Source organism: Doryrhamphus excisus, linkage group LG5 (assembly GCF_037039965.1).
Source record: "Doryrhamphus excisus strain RoL-2023G ecotype Guam linkage group LG5, RoL_Dexc_Guam_v1.1, whole genome shotgun sequence".
In the NCBI taxonomy this organism is placed as follows: Eukaryota; Metazoa; Chordata; class Actinopteri; order Syngnathiformes; family Syngnathidae; genus Doryrhamphus; species Doryrhamphus excisus.
The window spans coordinates 4,533,402-4,553,431 of NC_136361.1; the positions used below are offsets into that span (position 1 = coordinate 4,533,402).

The following is a 20,030-nucleotide window of genomic DNA, read 5'->3' on the forward strand; positions in this document are numbered from 1 at the left end:
AATTAAGTATTTTTGTCGTTAGAGCATTGAAAGCCTGTTTTTAACATTATTAGAGCCCTTGAGACATGAAATAGCACCCCTATAATCACCTTTACACTCGAAATACCCACCGCAGTAGACATAATAAGACATTTAAGACATAGATAAGTTGCTGTAAATGTGTTCCGGTACTGAAAGTGGTATCGGGGGTTCGGTGTTTTATAGCACATAAAGTAGCACATGTTAAGGATCAATGTGCTTGTTGGGAGATCATTCGAACCCGCAATAAAGTCTATTGTTCCGGTGATCAAGTCTGGCGCTTCAATGTTTCACCCGAAAATTACAGCAACTAGTGACTATTATTTATCATCACAGCGTCTTTGAATGCACCTTCTGAATGCCTTATATTTTGTAATATATATATATATATATATATATATATATATATATATATATATATATATAACTTTTTTGTGTGTTTCATATAGCTATTTTTAGGCATAAATGTGTCTAATTTAGGCCAAAAATGTGAAAAATATTCATATTTTTTGTCTAATAATAGTTGTTATTCAACCAAAAAACATGATTTATTAATATATATATTATAAAATTAATTAATTTAATTAAATAATTAATTAATCTTATTTTCCCCACTAATAATAGTTGATATTCAACCCAAAAAAACATCATTTATTATTTTTTTATTATATATATAAATTATTATTATTTATTGTAATTTATTTACATGTACATTGTTGTTCATATTTGATGTCATCTATTTATTTGCCACATTATTATTATTATTATTATGATTATTTATTGTTATACAGGAGCCAGGCAATGACATTTCGTTGGTAATTTCACTGCTGCGTTATTGTGCAATGACAATAATGGAAGTCTATATATCTATATATCTAATTTAATATATTTTTGATTTATATTTAGATTTTTGAAGAATGCGATAGCCAGAAGCCGCAAAATTTTTAACGCAAAGTGGCAAGAGCCTACTCTGAAAAAGATAATAAATAATAAAAATAATAATAAAACTCTAATAAACCAGAAGTACTCACATTTGTGTGATATTTGGGAGTATTTTGTAGGTATTGTGTAAAGTGTTATGTTATGGTTTCCCTTTGCAGCTACTTGGCTCCATTCGTTTTTGTATGCAATGCCACAGTTCATTTTCTATGGTAACTAGTACTCTGAAAATCCAAATAAAAACACATTTGGGGGGTAATTTTTGGGAAAAATCATTATTGAATTATGAACTATTATAATTATTGAATTATGTTTTTCTAGCACGCTTCGCTTCACTTTGAAAGTTCCACTTTGTGTCCAAATGTACGACTAACAGCGTTGTTTAGCAGATGCCAACAAATGTTCTCAATTGTAACCCCTTTTTCTTGCATACGACTGTGCCAGCTTTCACTGCCGCTGAACCTGCATTTCATGTTTAGCTCCAAATGTTATGCAAAAACTCCTAAACGTGGCCCGGGTTCCACTGTTTTACTCCCACCTCGCTGTTCTGATTTTTTTACTGGAGTCAAACCTCACCACATAAATATCTGCTTATGTGTCACTAAAAAAGCCGCAGTCAGCAAAAAGTCTAATTTAATTGGACGTGAAGGCTTTTTTTTTTTGTGATATTTTCAGTACTTCAGGTCATTCAGGAAATTTAATACTGGAGTTGGTTTTTAGAACAAAATGCCTGCCTCCCCCTTTTTTTTTTTTTTTTTTTACCCCCTCAATGCTGTTGAATTTGACAAATCACCAGGAGTTCTAACAGTGGAACCGGACCTTTTTTTGCACTGAACTTTTTTATTATTTTTTTATTTTTTATTTTTTGGAGGAGGAGTGCTCAGCTGAATCCATTGTCGTTTTTATTTATTTTTATTGTGAAGTGCTTCCCCTTTTTCCACCATCCCATAATGTGTAGCTTTCCACCATTGTCCCACAAACCACCAGTTAAAAGAGATGGTCTACCACAGATTCTGGATCAGATTTGTGTATTGTTGACTATTTTTTTTTATAATAGAATGGATACAATCTGACCTGGAGTCTGTGCCCAGAGCCCACATGTTTATTGAGTGTTTGTGTCGTATTCATGTTCCTGTGTGCATTGCAGCTGTGGTTCTCGCCATCGTGTGTCACTTTTTATTATTATTATTATGATTTATTATTTTCTCTCTACTATCGGCGATGTTGATGTCGCTCGCTCTTGTCCAATGCCCTCCCGCTCCCTCCTATGTGACATCACGTCTGGCTCTGTCCAACCCGAGCAGCTGCTGGTGAAGGGGGTGAATGAGACGCTGGTAGCTCAGAGAGTGGTGCCGGCTCTCATCACGCTGTCCTCCGACCCCGAAATGTAAGTGGAACAGCCGATAAAACAGCAACAAGTCCACCTGCGCCGCCGCGTCTCTCTCCCCCCTTCTCTTTGCTGCCTTGACGGCCATCACGCTGACTCAGCCAGCCTATCAGCAGCAACGTCGTCTCTTTTACACAAAAGAATAAATCTAAGCTATCATTCCTGAAATACACATTGACTTTATAATTCAAAACAAATGGGCTACAGTGTTTCATGCATTTTGGCACGTGTGGATCAATTCTGGCCAGGGGCGTCACTAGGTTCTGAGGATGGGGGGGGGGGGGGGGGTGCACATCATATAAACGAATGTAATAGACATAAAAAAAAAATCCAAAAAAACAGATTTAGTAGAGATACTCAATTATTTACACAAGTACACACAATCTACACTGCAAAATCATTGGACAGTGATAAATTATACAATAATCATTATTATATTATGAATTAGCCTATTATTATTATCATCATTATTCTTCTTCTGATTAATGCTTGTACTACTAGTAGTAGTAGGCTGGTATTAGCCTGCTTATTGGATTGCTTATTAGCCTGCTTTTGCCCTATTAATATTAATATTGTGTTATATTAATTTATATTATATTAATATAAAATTTGTCAGAATTTTTTGGTTAAAAAAATCAATCAAAAATATATAAAAAAAGAAAATTATTTAGGGGGTTTAAGAACATTTTAGGGTTACCAAAGCCCCTCTAAAATATTATTAAACCCCCCTTAAATAATTGTATATTTTTTATTGATTTTTTAAAAATATTTTCTATTGATTTTTTTTTACAAAAAAATTCTGACAAATTTTATATTAATATTAAAATATACTAACATTAAAATCAAAAAATATAAAATTATTTAGGAGGGATACCCCCTAAAATGTTCTTAATCCCCCCTAAATAATTTTATATTTTTTTATTTTAATATTAGTATATTTTAATATTAATATTAAATTTGGCAGAATTTTTTGTAAAAAAATCAATAAAATATTTTTTAAAAATCTATTAAAAATATACAATTATTTAGGGGGTTTAAGATCATTTTAGGGTTACCGAAGCCCCTCTAAAATATTATTAAACTCCCCTTAAATAATTGTATATTTTTAATTGATTTTTTAAAAATATTTTTTATTGATTTTTTTACAAAAAAATTCTGACAAATTTTATATTAATATTAAAATATACTAATATTAAAATAAAAAAATATACAATTATATAGGAGGGATACCCCCTAAAATGTTCTTAATCCCCCCTAAATAATTGTATATTTTTTGATTTTAATATTAGTATATTTTAATGTTAATATTAAATTTGGCAGATTTTTTTGTAAAAAAAATCAATAAAAATATTTGTTAAAAATCTATAAAAAATATACAATTATTTAGGGGGTTTAAGAACATTTTAGGGGTGCAGAAGCCCCTCTAAAATATTAATATGGTATAATATAATTAATATTAGTATTAATTTATATTAATTTATATTAATATAAAATTTCAGAATTTTTTTGTAAAAAAATCGATAAATATTTTTAAAAAATCAATAAAAAATATAAAATTATTTAGGGGGGTTTTAAGAACATTTTAGGGGGTACCGAAGCCCCTCTAAAATAGGCCTAATGACGCCACTGATTCTGGCTCTACATTTTGCCTGCCTGCGTTGACGATATCCTTTGGTTGCTCCTGTGTAGGCTCAAGCTGAGCAGCAACCGTATTCCCATTCGTCGGTGCTCGCATCCGCTGCCATCTTTCATCTTCTTGTCACGTCCAATCCCAGCATGCACCTTCCACTCCCACCCATTCACTGAGACTGGGGCCCTCCTCCTGATAAAGCTAGCATTTGGTTTCTCCATTTTCACCGTCTCGATCCCCCTCTCTCCTCCCCTCCCCCTCCTCTCCTGTTTCATCCCACCGTGTTGACGGGTTTGCAGTCGATTCTCCGAGGCATGAGCGAAGCATTAGTAGATCGCCGGGCGGCCCCGGCGCTTATAACACTGTGCAATGGGCCTGAATTGTGAGTCAACGACAGAACACCCTTATAATAATCTCATCCAGCGGGCTGCATTCTAACAATGTAAAAAAAAAAACGGTGAGCAGCTGTGTGCATGCTAAGCTTACATGTCAGCTTCCATTACCATTATAAAAATGATGTGGAAGAAAAGTCAGTGTGTTCTTCCCAACATCCATGAGTCAGCGATCCCGGGAACTGGTGAGACGTTTGAAATGACTGAAATATTCCTTTTATAGTGGGACAGGTTTATAAATATTTTGCTTTTGTGACATTAATGTTATTGATGATGATGTAAGCAGTAACACTGTTGGAATGCAGCCCGGCTCATCACATCATTTTCACGATGGGCAAAACCATATGTCTTATTTATGGATTTTAGCATGATGAAGGAGTAATAATTAGCCATACAGTAATCCCTCGTGACTTGACGCTTCAAATTTCGCAGCTTCACCTTATCACGGTTTTACAAAAATATATTAATTAATCAATTATGCTGTTTTATGGTTCAATACGGCCTATTTTTAGTCAAAAATATGTATTTCTTGCATAAATTAAGCAATTTTAACCAGAAAATGGCTAACTAAACAGACACTGGTGTCAGACTACAATGTTTGGGTGAGACACACAAGCACCAGACTTGGAACAACAGGTTTTTATTGCATGTATGAATTATCCCACAACAATAATCAACTTCCTGTCCGCCCCGCCACCCCTTGCACCGGGAAATAATTACAGCAACACACGAGCACGAGTCTCATTTATCATATTTCTTGAATTATGTGTACTATGTTGGGTAATATGAGTATAAATGTAACTATAGGGGTGTTATTTTATATCTATAGGTCTCTAATAATGTTAAACTGTATTTCAATGGTTGTAAACAAGTTTCTAAGCTCCAAAGATGAAAATATTCCATTTATAAATAAAGAATCTTACTTCGCGGAAATTCCGTGATCATGGTTGGGCCTGGAACCAATTAACCGTGCTAAACGAGGGGTTACTGTTTTCTCTTAAAATGTACTAGTTGTTATTTTTTTTAAAATTACACTTCCGCTGAGATGAATGATTTCAATTGTTTTCCGCAAAAGTGATACACTGATTTGACAGTGTGATTATTGTACAGGTGTGTCTTAGGCTGGACACAGTAAAAGGCCAACTTTTTTTTTTCTTGATTTTTATTATTTCCACAAAAATGACTGCATTTTCCCTAAATATTATATATATATATATTTTATTATATTACATATAATATTATATATACCTGTGATTATTGAACAGGTGTGTCTTTGGCTGGACACAGTAAAAGGCCAACTTTTTTTTCTTGATTTTTATTATGTCCACAAAAATGACTGCATTTTCCCTAAATATTATATATATATTTTTTTTATTATATTACATATAATATTATATATACCTGTGATTATCGAACAGGTGTGTCTTTGGCTGGACACAGTAAAAGGCCAACTTTTTTTTCTTGATTTTTATTATGTCCACAAAAATGACTGCATTTTCCCTAAATATTATATATATATTTTTTTTTTATTATATTACATATAATATTATATATACCTGTGATTATTGAACAGGTGTGTCTTTGGCTGGACACAGTAAAAGGCCAACTTTTTTTTCTTGATTTTTATTATGTCCACAAAAATGACTGCATTTTCCCTAAATATTATATATATATATATATTTTATTATATTACATATAATATTATATATACCTGTGATTATTGAACAGGTGTGTCTTTGGCTGGACACAGTAAAAGGCCAACTTTCCTCTTGTAATTATACTTTTTTTCTTAATTTTTATTTTTTCCACAAAAATGACTGCATTTCCCTAAATATTATATATATATTTTTTTTTTATTATATTATATATAATATTACATATACCTGTGATTATTGTACAGGTGTGTCTTAGGCTGGACACAGTAAAAGGCCAACTTTCCTCTTGTAATTATACTTTTTTTTCTTATTTTTTATTATTTCCACAAAAATGACTGCATTTTCCTTAAATATTATATATATATATATATATATATATTTTTTTATTATATTATATATAATATTATATATACCTGTGATTATTGTACAGGTGTGTCTTTGGCCGGACACAGTAAAAGGCCAACTTTCCTCTTGTAATTATACTTTTTTTTTTTTTCTTAATTTTTATTATTCCCACAAACATTACTGCATTTTCCTTAAATATTATATATATATATATATATATTTTTTTTTTTATTATATATAATATATATACCTGTGATTATTGTACAGGTGTGTCTTAAGCTGGACAGAGTAAAAGGCCAACTTTCCTCTTGTAATTATATAAAATATATAAATATATAATATATAAAATATAATAAATATATTATATAAAAAAAATTTAATTTTTATTATTTCCACAAAAATTACTGCATTTTCTTTAAATATTATATACTTTTTTTACAATGTTAAAACACTCAATCACTGTATTTTTATAGTATTATTGTTTTTCTTTCAGTGTTGCCCAAATACTCATTACTAGCCATTCCTACTATATAAAGTTGTAAAGTAAGCTGTATTAAATATAAATGTTATATGACCTTTTTGTTAACGATAACGATGCCATACCTGCTTGTTAAAGTTTACAGAATAACATTGTAACTTCTTAGCCAGATCAGCAAAAAACATTAAAAAGCTGTAAAATCTAACAAGCAACCATCAGCAGAACTTTTATATTAATGTTTAGTTTGTGCAGCTGGAGTCCGACTATTATTATTCTTACATATGAAAGCCTGTGGTCACGTTTTTTGTGTGTGATGACCTTTTTGTGTGTTGCTCTCCTGCAGCTCTGTGAGGATATCCACTATTCCCGCTTTTGGAACCATAATGGAGACCGTGACACAGAAAGAAGTAAGAGTTTAATTGGAATAAAATGGTAAGCAATGGTGATGTAACTAGTGTAATTTTTTTTTTTTTTTATGTAGTTGCTCGAACGTGTCAAGATGCAGTTAGCGTCCTTTCTGGAGGACCCTCAGTATCAAGACCAGCACTCGTTGCACATGGAGATCATCAGGACGTTCGGACGAGTCGGCCCCAACGCGGAGCCTCGCTTTCGAGACGACTGTATGCAAAAAAAATATATATATATAACGGAAGAAATAAGTTTTTGGTATTTATTTATTTTTTTATTTATTATCTGCGTTCCTTGTTGCAGTCGTACTGCCGCATTTGCACAAACTGGCGCTGGCTAACAACAGTCAGGCGGCGGAGACCAAGAGAATCGACATCGCCACCCAGCTGTTCGAGGCCTACAGCGCTCTGTCCTGCTGCTGTATCCTTTTCTTCACCTGCAAGCGTCCAAAAAATAGCTGTGTTTTTTGGCAGGAAGAGAAAAGAAAAAGAAAATAACGCTTCCATGCCTCCATTTCTGGACTACACGTAATTACAAGGTTGGTTAAGCAAAAGGGAGAACACAAGGAGGAAAAAAAAGCGTGAGAAAAAAAGCAACAGAACATCAGCTTCAGCTTCCCCCCGGAATAGCTTTATCCCTGTCATCCCGTTCGTCTTGTCCTCCTGTCTTCACACGCCTCGTGTCCCCTGGGAGCCACGCCCACACGGTCAGATGTTCATTCCTGTGGGTCCCGGTGAGGCGGGTACCCTATCAAAGTGTGCAGTGAAATTTCACATCGCTACAAATATAGACGGGATCTGTCCGTGGTCCCATGTGGTCACACTGGCTCAATGATGATGGAAGTTTGAATCATTTATAGCAAGGGGTCTCAAACTCAATTTACTTGGGGGGCCACTGGAGCTAGGGTCTGGGTGTAGACTGGGCCGCATCAGGTTTCCCCCCCCCAAAAAAAATGCATTTATTAAAAACAGAAAAATGAATAAATTTAATAAATAATAAAAAGTAATAAATAAATATAATAATAATGATAAAACGGCAAATAATAAAAACTTAAGAAACCACATATAGTTGGTGGGTAGACAAATTATTTTTTTCAGATTAAAATGAACAAAGCATTATTAGAGCTTTCTGGGTACATGATACCATACAGCATCCGTATCAAAACTTACCACTTCCACACGGATAGGGAGGATAACTATTAACAGTTATTTAACCTTTAACATGAACATCAATCAAACATAATAATTTTTTTCTGGGTACATGATACCATACAGCATCCATATCAAAACTTACCACTTCCACACGGATAGGGAGGATAACTATTAACAGTTATTTAACCTTTAACATGAACATTAATCAAACGTAATAATTTTTTCTGGGTACATGATAGCATACAGCATCCATATCAAACTTGCGCGGGGCCGCACTAACATTAAACTTTCATATCAAGGCAAGGGGGCCTCAAACTAGTGTCCTGCGGGCCACATTTGGCCGAAGACACTTTACAGAAGAATGGAGTTGAATAAAGCAAGTAAACAGAGTAGAAGACACACAAAAATACAACATTAATTCATTAATACAGAGTTCAAACATGAGTAAAAGCGGAGCGGGGCGCATTTTGACCGCTTTTCCAATACACTAAGCAGAAAAACAAGGTCCAGACATGTGAGGTGAATTCACTCATTTGATTGGCTGATTTCACATTTACAATTTGGATCATGGAAAGAAATGACAGGAAGTACAGTGAACCAAGATCTGGACCAAATTTTTGGTGACAATGAGGGCGAGGACAGACCAGCAGATGAAGAGGTTGCTGGTGGTGAAGCTGTTCGATATCCCTCAGTAATAACCAGGTAACAAAAGAACCTTCAATTTATTAATATGAAGCTCATTTTACAATTTTTTGAAATTTAAATTGAGGGGTATAGTGACAAAAAAAAATCCTACATGCCCACATAAAAAGTATTCAAACCAATATTTTCATGCATGAGGAAGCCTAAGAAGGGTAACTTATTGTTTTTAGTGTGTTTTATAGCTGATTTAATGCATAGGTCAACACCGACCCGTTAACATATTGAGGAAGGTTAACTGAAATAAAATTATTTTTACATAAGCAACCACAAAAGGTGGCGGGAAATGTTTACGCATTAGAATTTTGACCCCCTGTCGCTGCCTCTGACCTTTTATTGTGTCGCATTTTCATTCAAAATCAATCGGTTTCTTGCTTGTACATAATACAAGCATCATTGAAAAGAGATTTTTGTCATGAAAACGTGTCTACTGCAAGGAGTATTGACAAGGACAAAGGCTAAAGGTGACTTTGTCGTCATGATGGAGTGAGAACAACAAGACAGGAAACTTTAGAACGAGGGGGGGGGGGCGATTTTTGACATCTTTGTTTTTCCTCTGTTAACCTGCAGTCATCATTGCTTAGCACCAAAAGGACTGGCAGGATGACACCTAAACCAACCAATTATGTGTGTGTGTGTGTGTGTGTGTGTGTGTGAGAGTGTAGGCCTGGTACCTCAGTCCGCAAGATGGCAAAGGGTCATTGCTATAACACAGCAGTTGCCATGGTAACAAACTTGAACAATGAAACAATGAACGGCTGTGAAGATGGCCGCAGATGTTGACATTCATTCTTTTTATACCGCTTATCCTCACGGGAGGGGGGTTCTGGAGCCTATGCCAGCTGTCTTCAGGCAAGAGGGGCGGGGTCCCTGGACTGGTCGCCAGCCAATCACAGGGCACATACAGACAAACAACCATTCACACTCACAATTTTGTAACGGTAATGGTTTTATTTCATTTGAACATGCATCAGATGACAATTGAATGCATCCCATAATCAGTTCACAGTTCCACATGTCCAAAAGGAGTAGGAAGAAGCAAAGCTTATTAAATACTACCCCTCCATCTGGTACTTTTATAATCAGTAACTGTTACATTTGTTCACTTCCTGCCTTTCTAATATAATCTAAGTATTTTTTTTATTTTATTTATTTTTTTATTTAATTTTTTATAATATTTTCATTTATTTTTTTTGTCATGTACCAAGGTACAAGGTGATATGACCAACTGTTACATTTGTTCACTTCCTGCTTTCCTAATATAATTTGAGTTTTTTTTAAATTTTTTTAAATGCTTTTTTTTAATTTTATTTTTGTCATGTATGATTATTATCGATTATTATTTTGTCATGTATTACATTTGTTCACTTCCTGCTTTCCTAATATAATTTAAGTTTTTTTGAAATTATTTTTTGAAATTATTTTTTATTTTTTTTTGTCGTGTATTATTATTATCGATTATTATTTTGTCATGTATTTGTCATATTATTACTTTTACATGTATTATATAATCAGTTCACAGTTCCACATGTCCAAAAGGAGTAGGAAGAAGCAAAACTTATTAAATCCTACCCCTTCCATCTGGTACTTTTATAATCAGTAACTGTTACATTTGTTCACTTCCTGCCTTTCTAATATAATTTAAGTATTTTTTTGATTTTATTTTTTTTTATTTAATTTTTAAAAATATTTTCATTTATTTTTTTTGTCATGTACCAAGGTACAAGGTGATATGACCAACTGTTACATTTGTTCACTTCCCGCTTTCCTAATATAATTTAAGTTTTTTTTTAATTATTTTCTTAATGCTTTTTTAAAATTTTATTTTTGTCATGTATGATTATTATCGATTATTATTTTGTCATGTATTACATTTGTTCACTTCCTGCTTTCCTAATATAATTTAATTTTTTTAAAATTATTTTTTGAAATTATTTTTTTAATTTTTTTTGTCGTGTATGATTATTATCGATTATTATTTTGTCATGTATTACATTTGTTCACTTCCTGCTTTCCTAATATAATTTAAGTTTTTTTGAAATTATTTTTTGAAATTATTTTTAAAAAAAAATTTTGTCATGTATTATTATTATCGATTATTATTTTGTCATGTATTTGTCATATTATTATTATTACATGTATTATATAATCAGTTCACAGTTCCACATGTCCAAAAGGAGTAGGAAGAAGCAAAGCTTATTAAATCCTACCCCTCCATCTGGTACTTTTACAATCAGTAACTGTTACATTTGTTCACTTCCTGCCTTTCTAATATAATTTAAGTATTTTTTTTATTTTTTTTATTTTTTTATTTAATTTTTAAAAATATTTTCATTTATTTTTTTTGTCATGTACCAAGGTACAAGGTGATATGACCAACTGTTACATTTGTTCACTTCCTGCTTTCCTAATATAATTTGAGGTTTTTTTTAAATTTTTTAAATGCTTTTTTAAAATTTTATTTTTGTCATGTATGATTATTATCGATTATTATTTTGTCATGTATTACATTTGTTCACTTCCTGCTTTCCTAATATAATTTAATTTTTTTTAAATTATTTTTTGAAATTATTTTTTTAATTTTTTTTGTCGTGTATTATTATTATCGATTATTATTTTGTCATGTATTTGTCATATTATTACTTTTACATGTATTATATAATCAATTCACAGTTCCACATGTCCAAAAGGAGTAGGAAGAAGCAAAGCTTATTAAATCCTACCCCTCCATCTGGTACTTTTACAATCAGTAACTGTTACATTTGCTCACTTCCTGCTTTCTATAATACCATTTAAGGTTTTTTTTTTGTTTTGTTTTTTTTTTTAAATAATGTACCTCGTACCAAAGTACGAGGTGATATTTGGAGTCGCCGATTAACCTAGCATGTTTTTTCCCCGGAGAAAATCCACGCATGCAAACTCCACACAGAGATGGCCGATGGTGGCAGATTTTGACATTTGCACAATAATTTAGGTACATTAGCAATATTATTCTTTGAATATTTGTGTTGTGAAGCGCTCCTGTAAAGAGACGTGACTGGAAAGCGTTCATCTTCGGCCTTTCGCTCCCGCAACCACACATCAGATGGTCAAAATCAGTCATGTTCTTACTTTGGCTCTAAAAGACTCACATTCCTGTCGATGATTCAGTCCTTAACTTCGTCCGTAGTCATTTCGGAGGAGGTGATGATCAACCACTTCCTGCCTGGTCTCAGGTGTCTGCGTGCCGACATGGAGCAGCTCTCCCCGGAACATGAGGTCAGCATACGAATGAATTCCCACAGTTATCAAAAAAAACATCTACTCCTTTTATTTGTGTCTCCAAATCTCATGCAAACTGTTTTTCATGGGAGAATTTTTTTTCCCCAAAATGTGACTAATAATCAGCCGACTATTGGCGTTGTTTTTTTTTTTTTTTCCAGACTTCTGCCTCATTCATCATAGTATCATCCTGTTTATCTGTCATATGTTCCGCAGGTGATTCTGAGCTCCATGGTGAAAGAGTGTGAGATCAAGGTGGAAAACCGCGGAATGGGAGACGCACAAGGGTGAGAAACAGAAAAGAAAATCAGGCCAAAATGTAGCCATTTCTTATTTACATGTCTTATTTATAATTTACCTGAATTCTAAAGAGGATATTGGAAGCAGGCAATAATTGGAAAGAGGTTATGATTATATTTTGTTTCCAAATTATATTATTGATGCTGTTTTTGTGGTTTATTATGAACAATATTAGTCATAAAATATGTGCTTTTCCTCCCAAATTAAGCATTTTCAAGGCTAAATGAATGTTCACTCTGTGTCATATTTCTTTTAATATTATTATTATTATATTTTTTTCTATATTGGTTCATACGAATGTAAAGGTATATTGGGTAATCTGAGTGTTAAAGTGACTATAGGGGTGTTATAACTATAAAAGCAATCTTCACTCGCTAAATGTACTGCAAAAAAGGCCAGTAAGGATAATTCATAATGCCGCCTACAGAGAACATACTAACTCCTTATTTCTAAAATCACAAATAAACTTGCTGATATAGTTCATCTTCAAACAGCTAAAATAATGCTAAACGCTAAAAATAACCAATTAGCTAAAAATGTCATCCAATATGAAATATGATCTCTGGGAAGAAGTACATTTGAAACACTTCTATGCTAGGACTATGTTAAAAAGCCATAGCATTTCAGTATGTGGAATCAAACTATGGAATGGATTGAGTAAGGAACTCAAACAATGCACAACGATGAGCCAATTCAAGAAACAATACAAGCAGTCGATGTTTGCTAAATACATGATGTGCTATATATATATATATATATATATATCACTATATTGACAGTTACTATGGTACCCATTATGTCATTGTATGGTCATATCACCTCGTACTTCAGTACGTGACAGAAAAATTAAATAAAATTAAATATAAAAAAATTAAATTTAATTAAAAAAGTAATAATTAATAAAAGAAATTCAAAAATGAAATAATTTAAATAATAATAAATAATTTAAATAAGTTAAATAAATAATAAAAGAAAAAAATACTGAAATTATACTGAAATTATATTAGGAAAGCAGGAGGTGAACAAATTAAATTAATTACATAAATAATTGAAAATTAATAAAATAAAGTTAAAAAAATAAAACTTAAATTATATTCAGAAAGCAGGAAGTGAACAAAGGTAACAGTTACTGATTGTAAAAGTACCAGATGGAGGGGTAGGATTTAATGAGCTTTGCTTCTTCCTACTCCTTTTGGACATGTGGAACTGTGAACTGTTTATGTGATGCATTCAATTGTAATCTGATGCATGTTCAAATGAAATAAAACCATTACATTATTCTTTTATTATTCATTGTTTTCAAGAAAAAAATGATAATAAAATAAAGTAAAAAAAAACAAAACTTAAATTATATTAGGAAAGCAGGAAGTGAACAAATGTAACAGTTACTGTAATCTGATGCATGTTCAAATAAAATAAAACCATTACCTAATAATGTTAAACGTATTTAGAAGGTTGATTCCATTTCTAACAAAGGAATCCTACTCCACTGATCACGGTTTGGTCTATAAATAAATCATTACATTTCTAACTTCATTAATAATCATCTGGAGTGCATGAGAAAGTATTATGCGAAACAAAGCAATTTGCACAGCCAGCTTAAATAATGGTGAGTAAACAACACGCACAGGTTTTGCAACCTATAGCTAACCTTAACCTTAACTTTAAAAGTGCATGCAGAAGTAGATACTTGTAGTATTAGAGACTCGCAGTTAATTGAACTGGAGTGTGTAGTTTTCAGTAAAATGGGCCGTCCTCTAGTTAGCAGAAGCTTGTAACGGCTCACTCATTGCATATGAGGAAGTCATGGAGCCGTTAAAACATCAGGTATGGTTTCAGTTAAATGCAAAAGAATGCTAATGATGAAGCTTGCCTAGCAACTGGCTTGGAAATTGGAGGTCTAAAGTCATGATATATTCTTTTATTGTGTTTTTTTTTTTTTTTTTTTGTGTCCGTAGGTCCATTGCATCCAGTTTGGTGGGCGAGGACGCCAAGACCAAGTTCCTGAGCAAGATGGGTCAGCTGACCACATCGGGCGCCATGCTGGCCAACGTCTTCCAGAGGAAGAAGTGAACAAAACGTGAATATGAAAGCGAAGACTCGTCGGCGGAGCTCCCAAGTAGATGACAAATCAAATGTGACATGTATTTTTAATTTTTTTTTTTTTTTGCAGCCTCATCAAGGACGATTTTTTTTTTTTTTTTTTTTGAATTTTTTTTTTTTTTTTTAAATAATCACTCAATGTTTGTTTGACTTCATTTACAAAAGGAGCGTGACAAGAGGAAGAAAGTGACCAGTATTGACACTCGGATGCTCGGAGTCATGGCAGGTGACGGGACGCCTTTTTCGGGACATTCAGGACTTGAAGGTATCACTGGAACAAAGGTGTTCTACCTGCTGGAGGTTTTTTTTTTAATGTTATTTTGGAGCAAACACTGCGATCTTTATAGCACGTGGGAGTAAAAATGACACTGAAAGTGTACAGTGAGTGTGTGTGTGTGTGTGTGTGTGGTACCGAAACATCGCCTACTTGAAGTTCTAAATCGTCTTGCCTTTTTTTTTTTTCCCTCCGAAAGTCTGTCTCTGCGCTCTGTTTTGATAGCGTTTTGATAACTTATTTATGTCTTAATGAAGGATACACTTTATTTCTCACTTCCAAAGAAATTTGCACTTCATTTTCTTTCATTATAATGCACATAAATAATCACTACTGTTATGTTTTTCTGTCCAGATATCATACCTTTTTTCCATTCTTTTTCTATGTGGACATCGGGGGTAAGGTGAGATATACAAAAAAAGTCGAAACTTATCATACACTGACTACAGTGAGTGGATGGTACTCGTGTATATTTGGAATCTGTGTCATGGTGTAATAAAAGATCATTTGTGTATTTAAAAAAAAAAAAAAAAAAAGCGCTTTATGGTTCAAAAGTGTCGACAGGTGCCAAAGGTTGTAAAACAAAAGGCATTTGACAGACAAACACTCTCCACATAGCACACACCGCCCCCCCGCCCTTCTCATCAAGCAACACTTTGATGTGCTCTAATGTCTGCGTGCAACAAACCAAAGTCCAATTTATGGGGCATTCCCAACCGTTTCCTGCAGAAAAATTCCCAGATTGAGCATGGATGGAGCTGTGTCCGGTATTTGCATGAACAATTTTTATTACAAATATTTTTTTCTTAGCTAAAATGGGGGTAAAAAATTAAAAAATATAGAATAAAAAATATAGAAAAAAATAAACAAATATAGAAGAGAAATTAAAAAAAATATTTAAAAAAAATTAAAAAATATAGAAAAAAATATATAGAAAAAATAAAAATATAGAAAAAAATATATATATAGAAAAAAAAATACAGAAAAAAATAAATAATACAGAAGAAAAAATTTAAAAATATTTTAAAAATATAGAAATTTTTTTAGCACATTTCAACATGCGTTTAAGAATTTTTGTTGGAAAAACAAACTTACAATTTATGGGGCATTCCCAACCGTTTCCTGCAGAAAAATTCCCAGATTGAGCATGGATGGAGCTGTGTCCGGTATTTGCATGAACAATTTTTATTAAAAATATATATTTTTTAGCTAAAATGGGGGTAAAAAATTAAAAAATATAGAATAAAAAATATAGAAAAAAATAAACAAATATAGAAGAGAAATTAAAAAAAATATAAAAAAAAAAATTAAAAAATATAGAAAAAAATATAGAGAAAAAATAAAAATATAGAAAAAAATATATATATAGAAAAAAAAATATATATAGAAAAAAATACACAAAAAAATAAATAATACAGAAGAAAAAATTTAAAAATATTTTAAAAATATAGAATTTTTTTTAGCACATTTCAACGTGCGTTTAAGAATTTTTGTTGGAAAAACAAACTTACAATTTATGGGGCATTCCCAACCGTTTCCTGCAGAAAAATTCCCAGATTGAGCATGGATGGACCTGTGTCCGGTATTTGCATGAACAATTTTTATTAAAAATATTTTTTTCTTAGCTGAAATGGGGTAATGCATGCATTAAAATTGCAATTCAAGGCAGTATGGGGGAGCCCAGGTGCAAATATTATAAATTGTTATGGATTTATATATCGGAAAAAGTAACAGTTAGATTAGTGCAACTGTAGGAAATTGCACAAAAACAATTTTGAATAATTGTAAAGACACATAAATGATAAATAAAAGGGATAAATAAACATTTCATTGAAGACGTGACTGCTCCCAAAGACACAATGTGGCAGCGAGATCAGCACCTTCCTCTTTAACACCACCTTCTTGTTTTGCCATGAGTTATTTCTTGAATTCAATAGTGTTTCTGATCTCAATAACACAACATGGAGCCAAACCAATATTTTGTGTCAAAACAGGTGTTGATCTTGCTGCCACATTGTGTCTTTGGGAGCAGTCACATCTTCAATGGAGGTAAAAATGTTAATTTATCCAAGTTTTATGCAAATATAACTATAATGTAGTATAAAAATTTGTTTTATATGAACATTTTTGTGAGGCAACATGAGTTTTTGTTAGCAAGGATGTTTTGTGACTAAAAAGTTGTGTGCTAATCAGAAAGAATGTACGTAAAAAAAGCAAAATTTCGACGAATAGCACGCTAACCGAGGTTTGACTGTATATAGAAACATTAGCATCTGTAATTCAGTTATACAAAAAATATACTTAATAACTCAGGGGTGTTTAAAGTGCGGCCCAGGGACCATATTTGGCCCTGCAGTTCCTTTTTTATTGCCGCTGGGTATATTGTAAAAATAAAAATAATGTAAAAGATTAATTAATTTGTTACATTGAAATAGATGATAAATAGATAATAAATAAATAGATAAAAATGTGGAGAATAAATAGATGACATCAAATATGAACAATGTACAGCGTAAACAGTAATTTGTACAATTAATTTAAATAATTTAGAATAAATAATAAGTTGGTTTTAAAAGTTTTTAAAGCCCAAAATGTATCAAAGTGGACCCTTGGCACTGATTTCTGAAAAAAAATTAAAAAATATAGAAAAAAATAAAAAAAATATAGAAAAAATACAGAAAAAATGTAAAAAATATAGCAGAAAAAATTTAAAAATATAAAAAAAAATTAAAATATAGAAAGAAAATATAGAAAAAATTTAAAAATACAGAAAAAAATTAAAATATATAGAAGAAAAATGTAAAAAATATTAAAAAAATAAAAAAATATAGACTTTTTTTAGCACGTTTCAACATGCGTTTAAGAATTTTTTTTGGAAAAACAAACTTACCAGTTGAAAAAATACAAAAATATATAAAAGAAATATATAGAGAAAAACATTTTAAAAAATATAGAAAAAAAATTAAAAATATAGAAAAAAAATAAAAATATAGAAAAAAAATTAAAAATATAGAAAATATTTTTTTAGCACGTTTCAACATGCGTTTAAGAATTTTTGTTGGAAAAACAAACTTACCAGTTGATTATGTTAACTTTCTGCCACTGATAGAGCTCCTGCTAATGTAATGCATGATCTACAGCATTTTATTCAACAACAGTTAAAAAAAAAGATAAGTATACCATCAAAAAGAACAGTTGATCTTTATGCAGGGTAACCACCCGCCAGTCATATAGCATCATTTGCATATTCAGGCTAATTTTCAACCTACCTCCCTGATAACTCTGCAGGTGAACAAATAATTGATATGTACCTATAGCGAAGGGCGTGCACGGTGCCTTTTTTATGCGTTCCGCTACACGGCTCTCATTCCTGCGCTCTTCGATTGTTTGTTGACTCGTGTCAAGCATGCCCCCGCGTGCCAGAAGAGGCGTGTCCGTGCAAGTACGCGCACACATTTAGCTTTACTTTAGTGGCGTCCTGTCGGCAGTTCTTACTCACATTAAGTGAGTCAGTGGTCACATCTGTTTCCTAAATGAGGAAAAACGCTCAGTTTTCGTCAGCAGAAGCATTCTTAGTAATGTTTTGCAGTATTTCTATCAACTTTGACTCGCTCAAATGTAGTGCCAAAACTAACATGCTTACAGAGCTAAAAAAAAGAGTACTCGTTTTGAAGTGAGGTGCTCGTTAAAAAACAGCACGACGTCCGCTTACAGCAAATCCAGCATCAAGCTGCTGTGAGTATCTGTTGCGTTCAAAGTCAATATGGAGTTTAGGTTTGTTCATATGTGGAGCTTAATTGCTACTGTGCAAACTGCAGAGGGGCCCCACCACAAAACAGCTTTGTCAGCATGTTTTTTTATGGGAAAAATATGCGTTGTGCTGCAAGCCGTCACCGTCATCTGCTATGTTTGTAGCTTTTTTGTACTACGACACCTTTAACACGTATATATTGTATATTGTTGTGTTGTGTTTTTGCAGTATAGTTGTGCTTTTGGTGGTTTCTAACATTTGCATAACTGTCATATTGGCAGTGTAATAACATGTTATGCAAATGTAGTGGGTGGTATAATTAAGTGCACCTCAATTACATTTGTACGAGGGCCAGAATGTTTATCAGCCTGGTGGGCTACACCGGGTGGGGTGGGGATTTTTTGTTTTTTTTAATTCCAATTGCAAGAATGTAATTTTTTTTAAATTTTTTTTATTTTAGTTTTATTTTATTTTATTTTATTAATTTTTATTTTTTCAATTTTTTTTTAAACATTTTTGTATTAATTTATTTTTGTAATTAATACATATAATATAATTTACATTTGTTCACTTCCTGCTTTCCGAATATAATTTAAGTTTTTTATTTTTCTTTTTTTTATTTTAGTTTTATTTTATAAATTTTTATTTTTTCAATTTTTATTTTATTTTTTTACATTTTTGTATTAATTTATTTTTGTCACGTACCGAAGTACGAGGTGATATGACCATACATTGACATAATGGCTACCATAGTAACTTTCCGGCTTTTTCCTGATTACGGATTATTCATTCATTCATTTTCTACCGCTTTTCCTCATGAGGGTTGCGGGGGGTGTTGGAGCCTATCCCAGCTGTCTTTGGGTGAGAGGCGCGGTACACCCTGGACTGGTCGCCAGCCAATCACAGGGCACATATAGACAAACAACCATTCACACTCACATTCATACCTATGGACAATTTGGAGTGGCTAATTAACCTAGCATGTTTTTGGAATGTGGGAGGAAACCGGAGTACCCGGAGAAAACCCACACATGCACGGAGAGAACATGCAAACTCCACACAGAGATGGCCGAGGGTGGAATTGAACCCTGGTCTCCTAGCTGTGAGGTCTGCACGCTAACCACTAGCCACCGTGCCGCCCTGATTACGGATCAGAGCTCCAAAATGGTCTTCGGCGACTATATCTGGTTCTTGGGGGTCTCTAGATTGTGGGCGGGGGGGCTCTCCTTCACATTTAGA

At 32.5% G+C, this 20,030-nt stretch overlaps 1 protein-coding gene across 7 annotated transcripts in view; it reads left to right on the top strand.

Annotated features, from left to right (window-relative positions):
• The window catches only part of relch (RAB11 binding and LisH domain, coiled-coil and HEAT repeat containing), a 55,882-nt gene extending 38,187 nt beyond the window's left edge, over positions 1-17,695 (top strand). For 4 of the 7 annotated variants that reach the window (XM_078790600.1, XM_078790602.1, XM_078790603.1 and 1 more), the window contains 7 exons: positions 2,262-2,344; positions 7,188-7,251; positions 7,326-7,464; positions 7,556-7,672; positions 12,272-12,360; positions 12,580-12,650; positions 14,622-14,829. In XM_078790600.1, coding sequence (XP_078646726.1) covers positions 2,262-2,344; positions 7,188-7,251; positions 7,326-7,464; positions 7,556-7,672; positions 12,272-12,360; positions 12,580-12,650; positions 14,622-14,736 — 678 coding nt within the window. In that variant the 3' untranslated portion in view covers positions 14,737-14,829. The other 3 variants (XM_078790601.1, XM_078790604.1, XM_078790606.1) reach the window with 2 other exon arrangements.
• Positions 17,696-20,030: the final 2,335 nt, after the last annotated feature.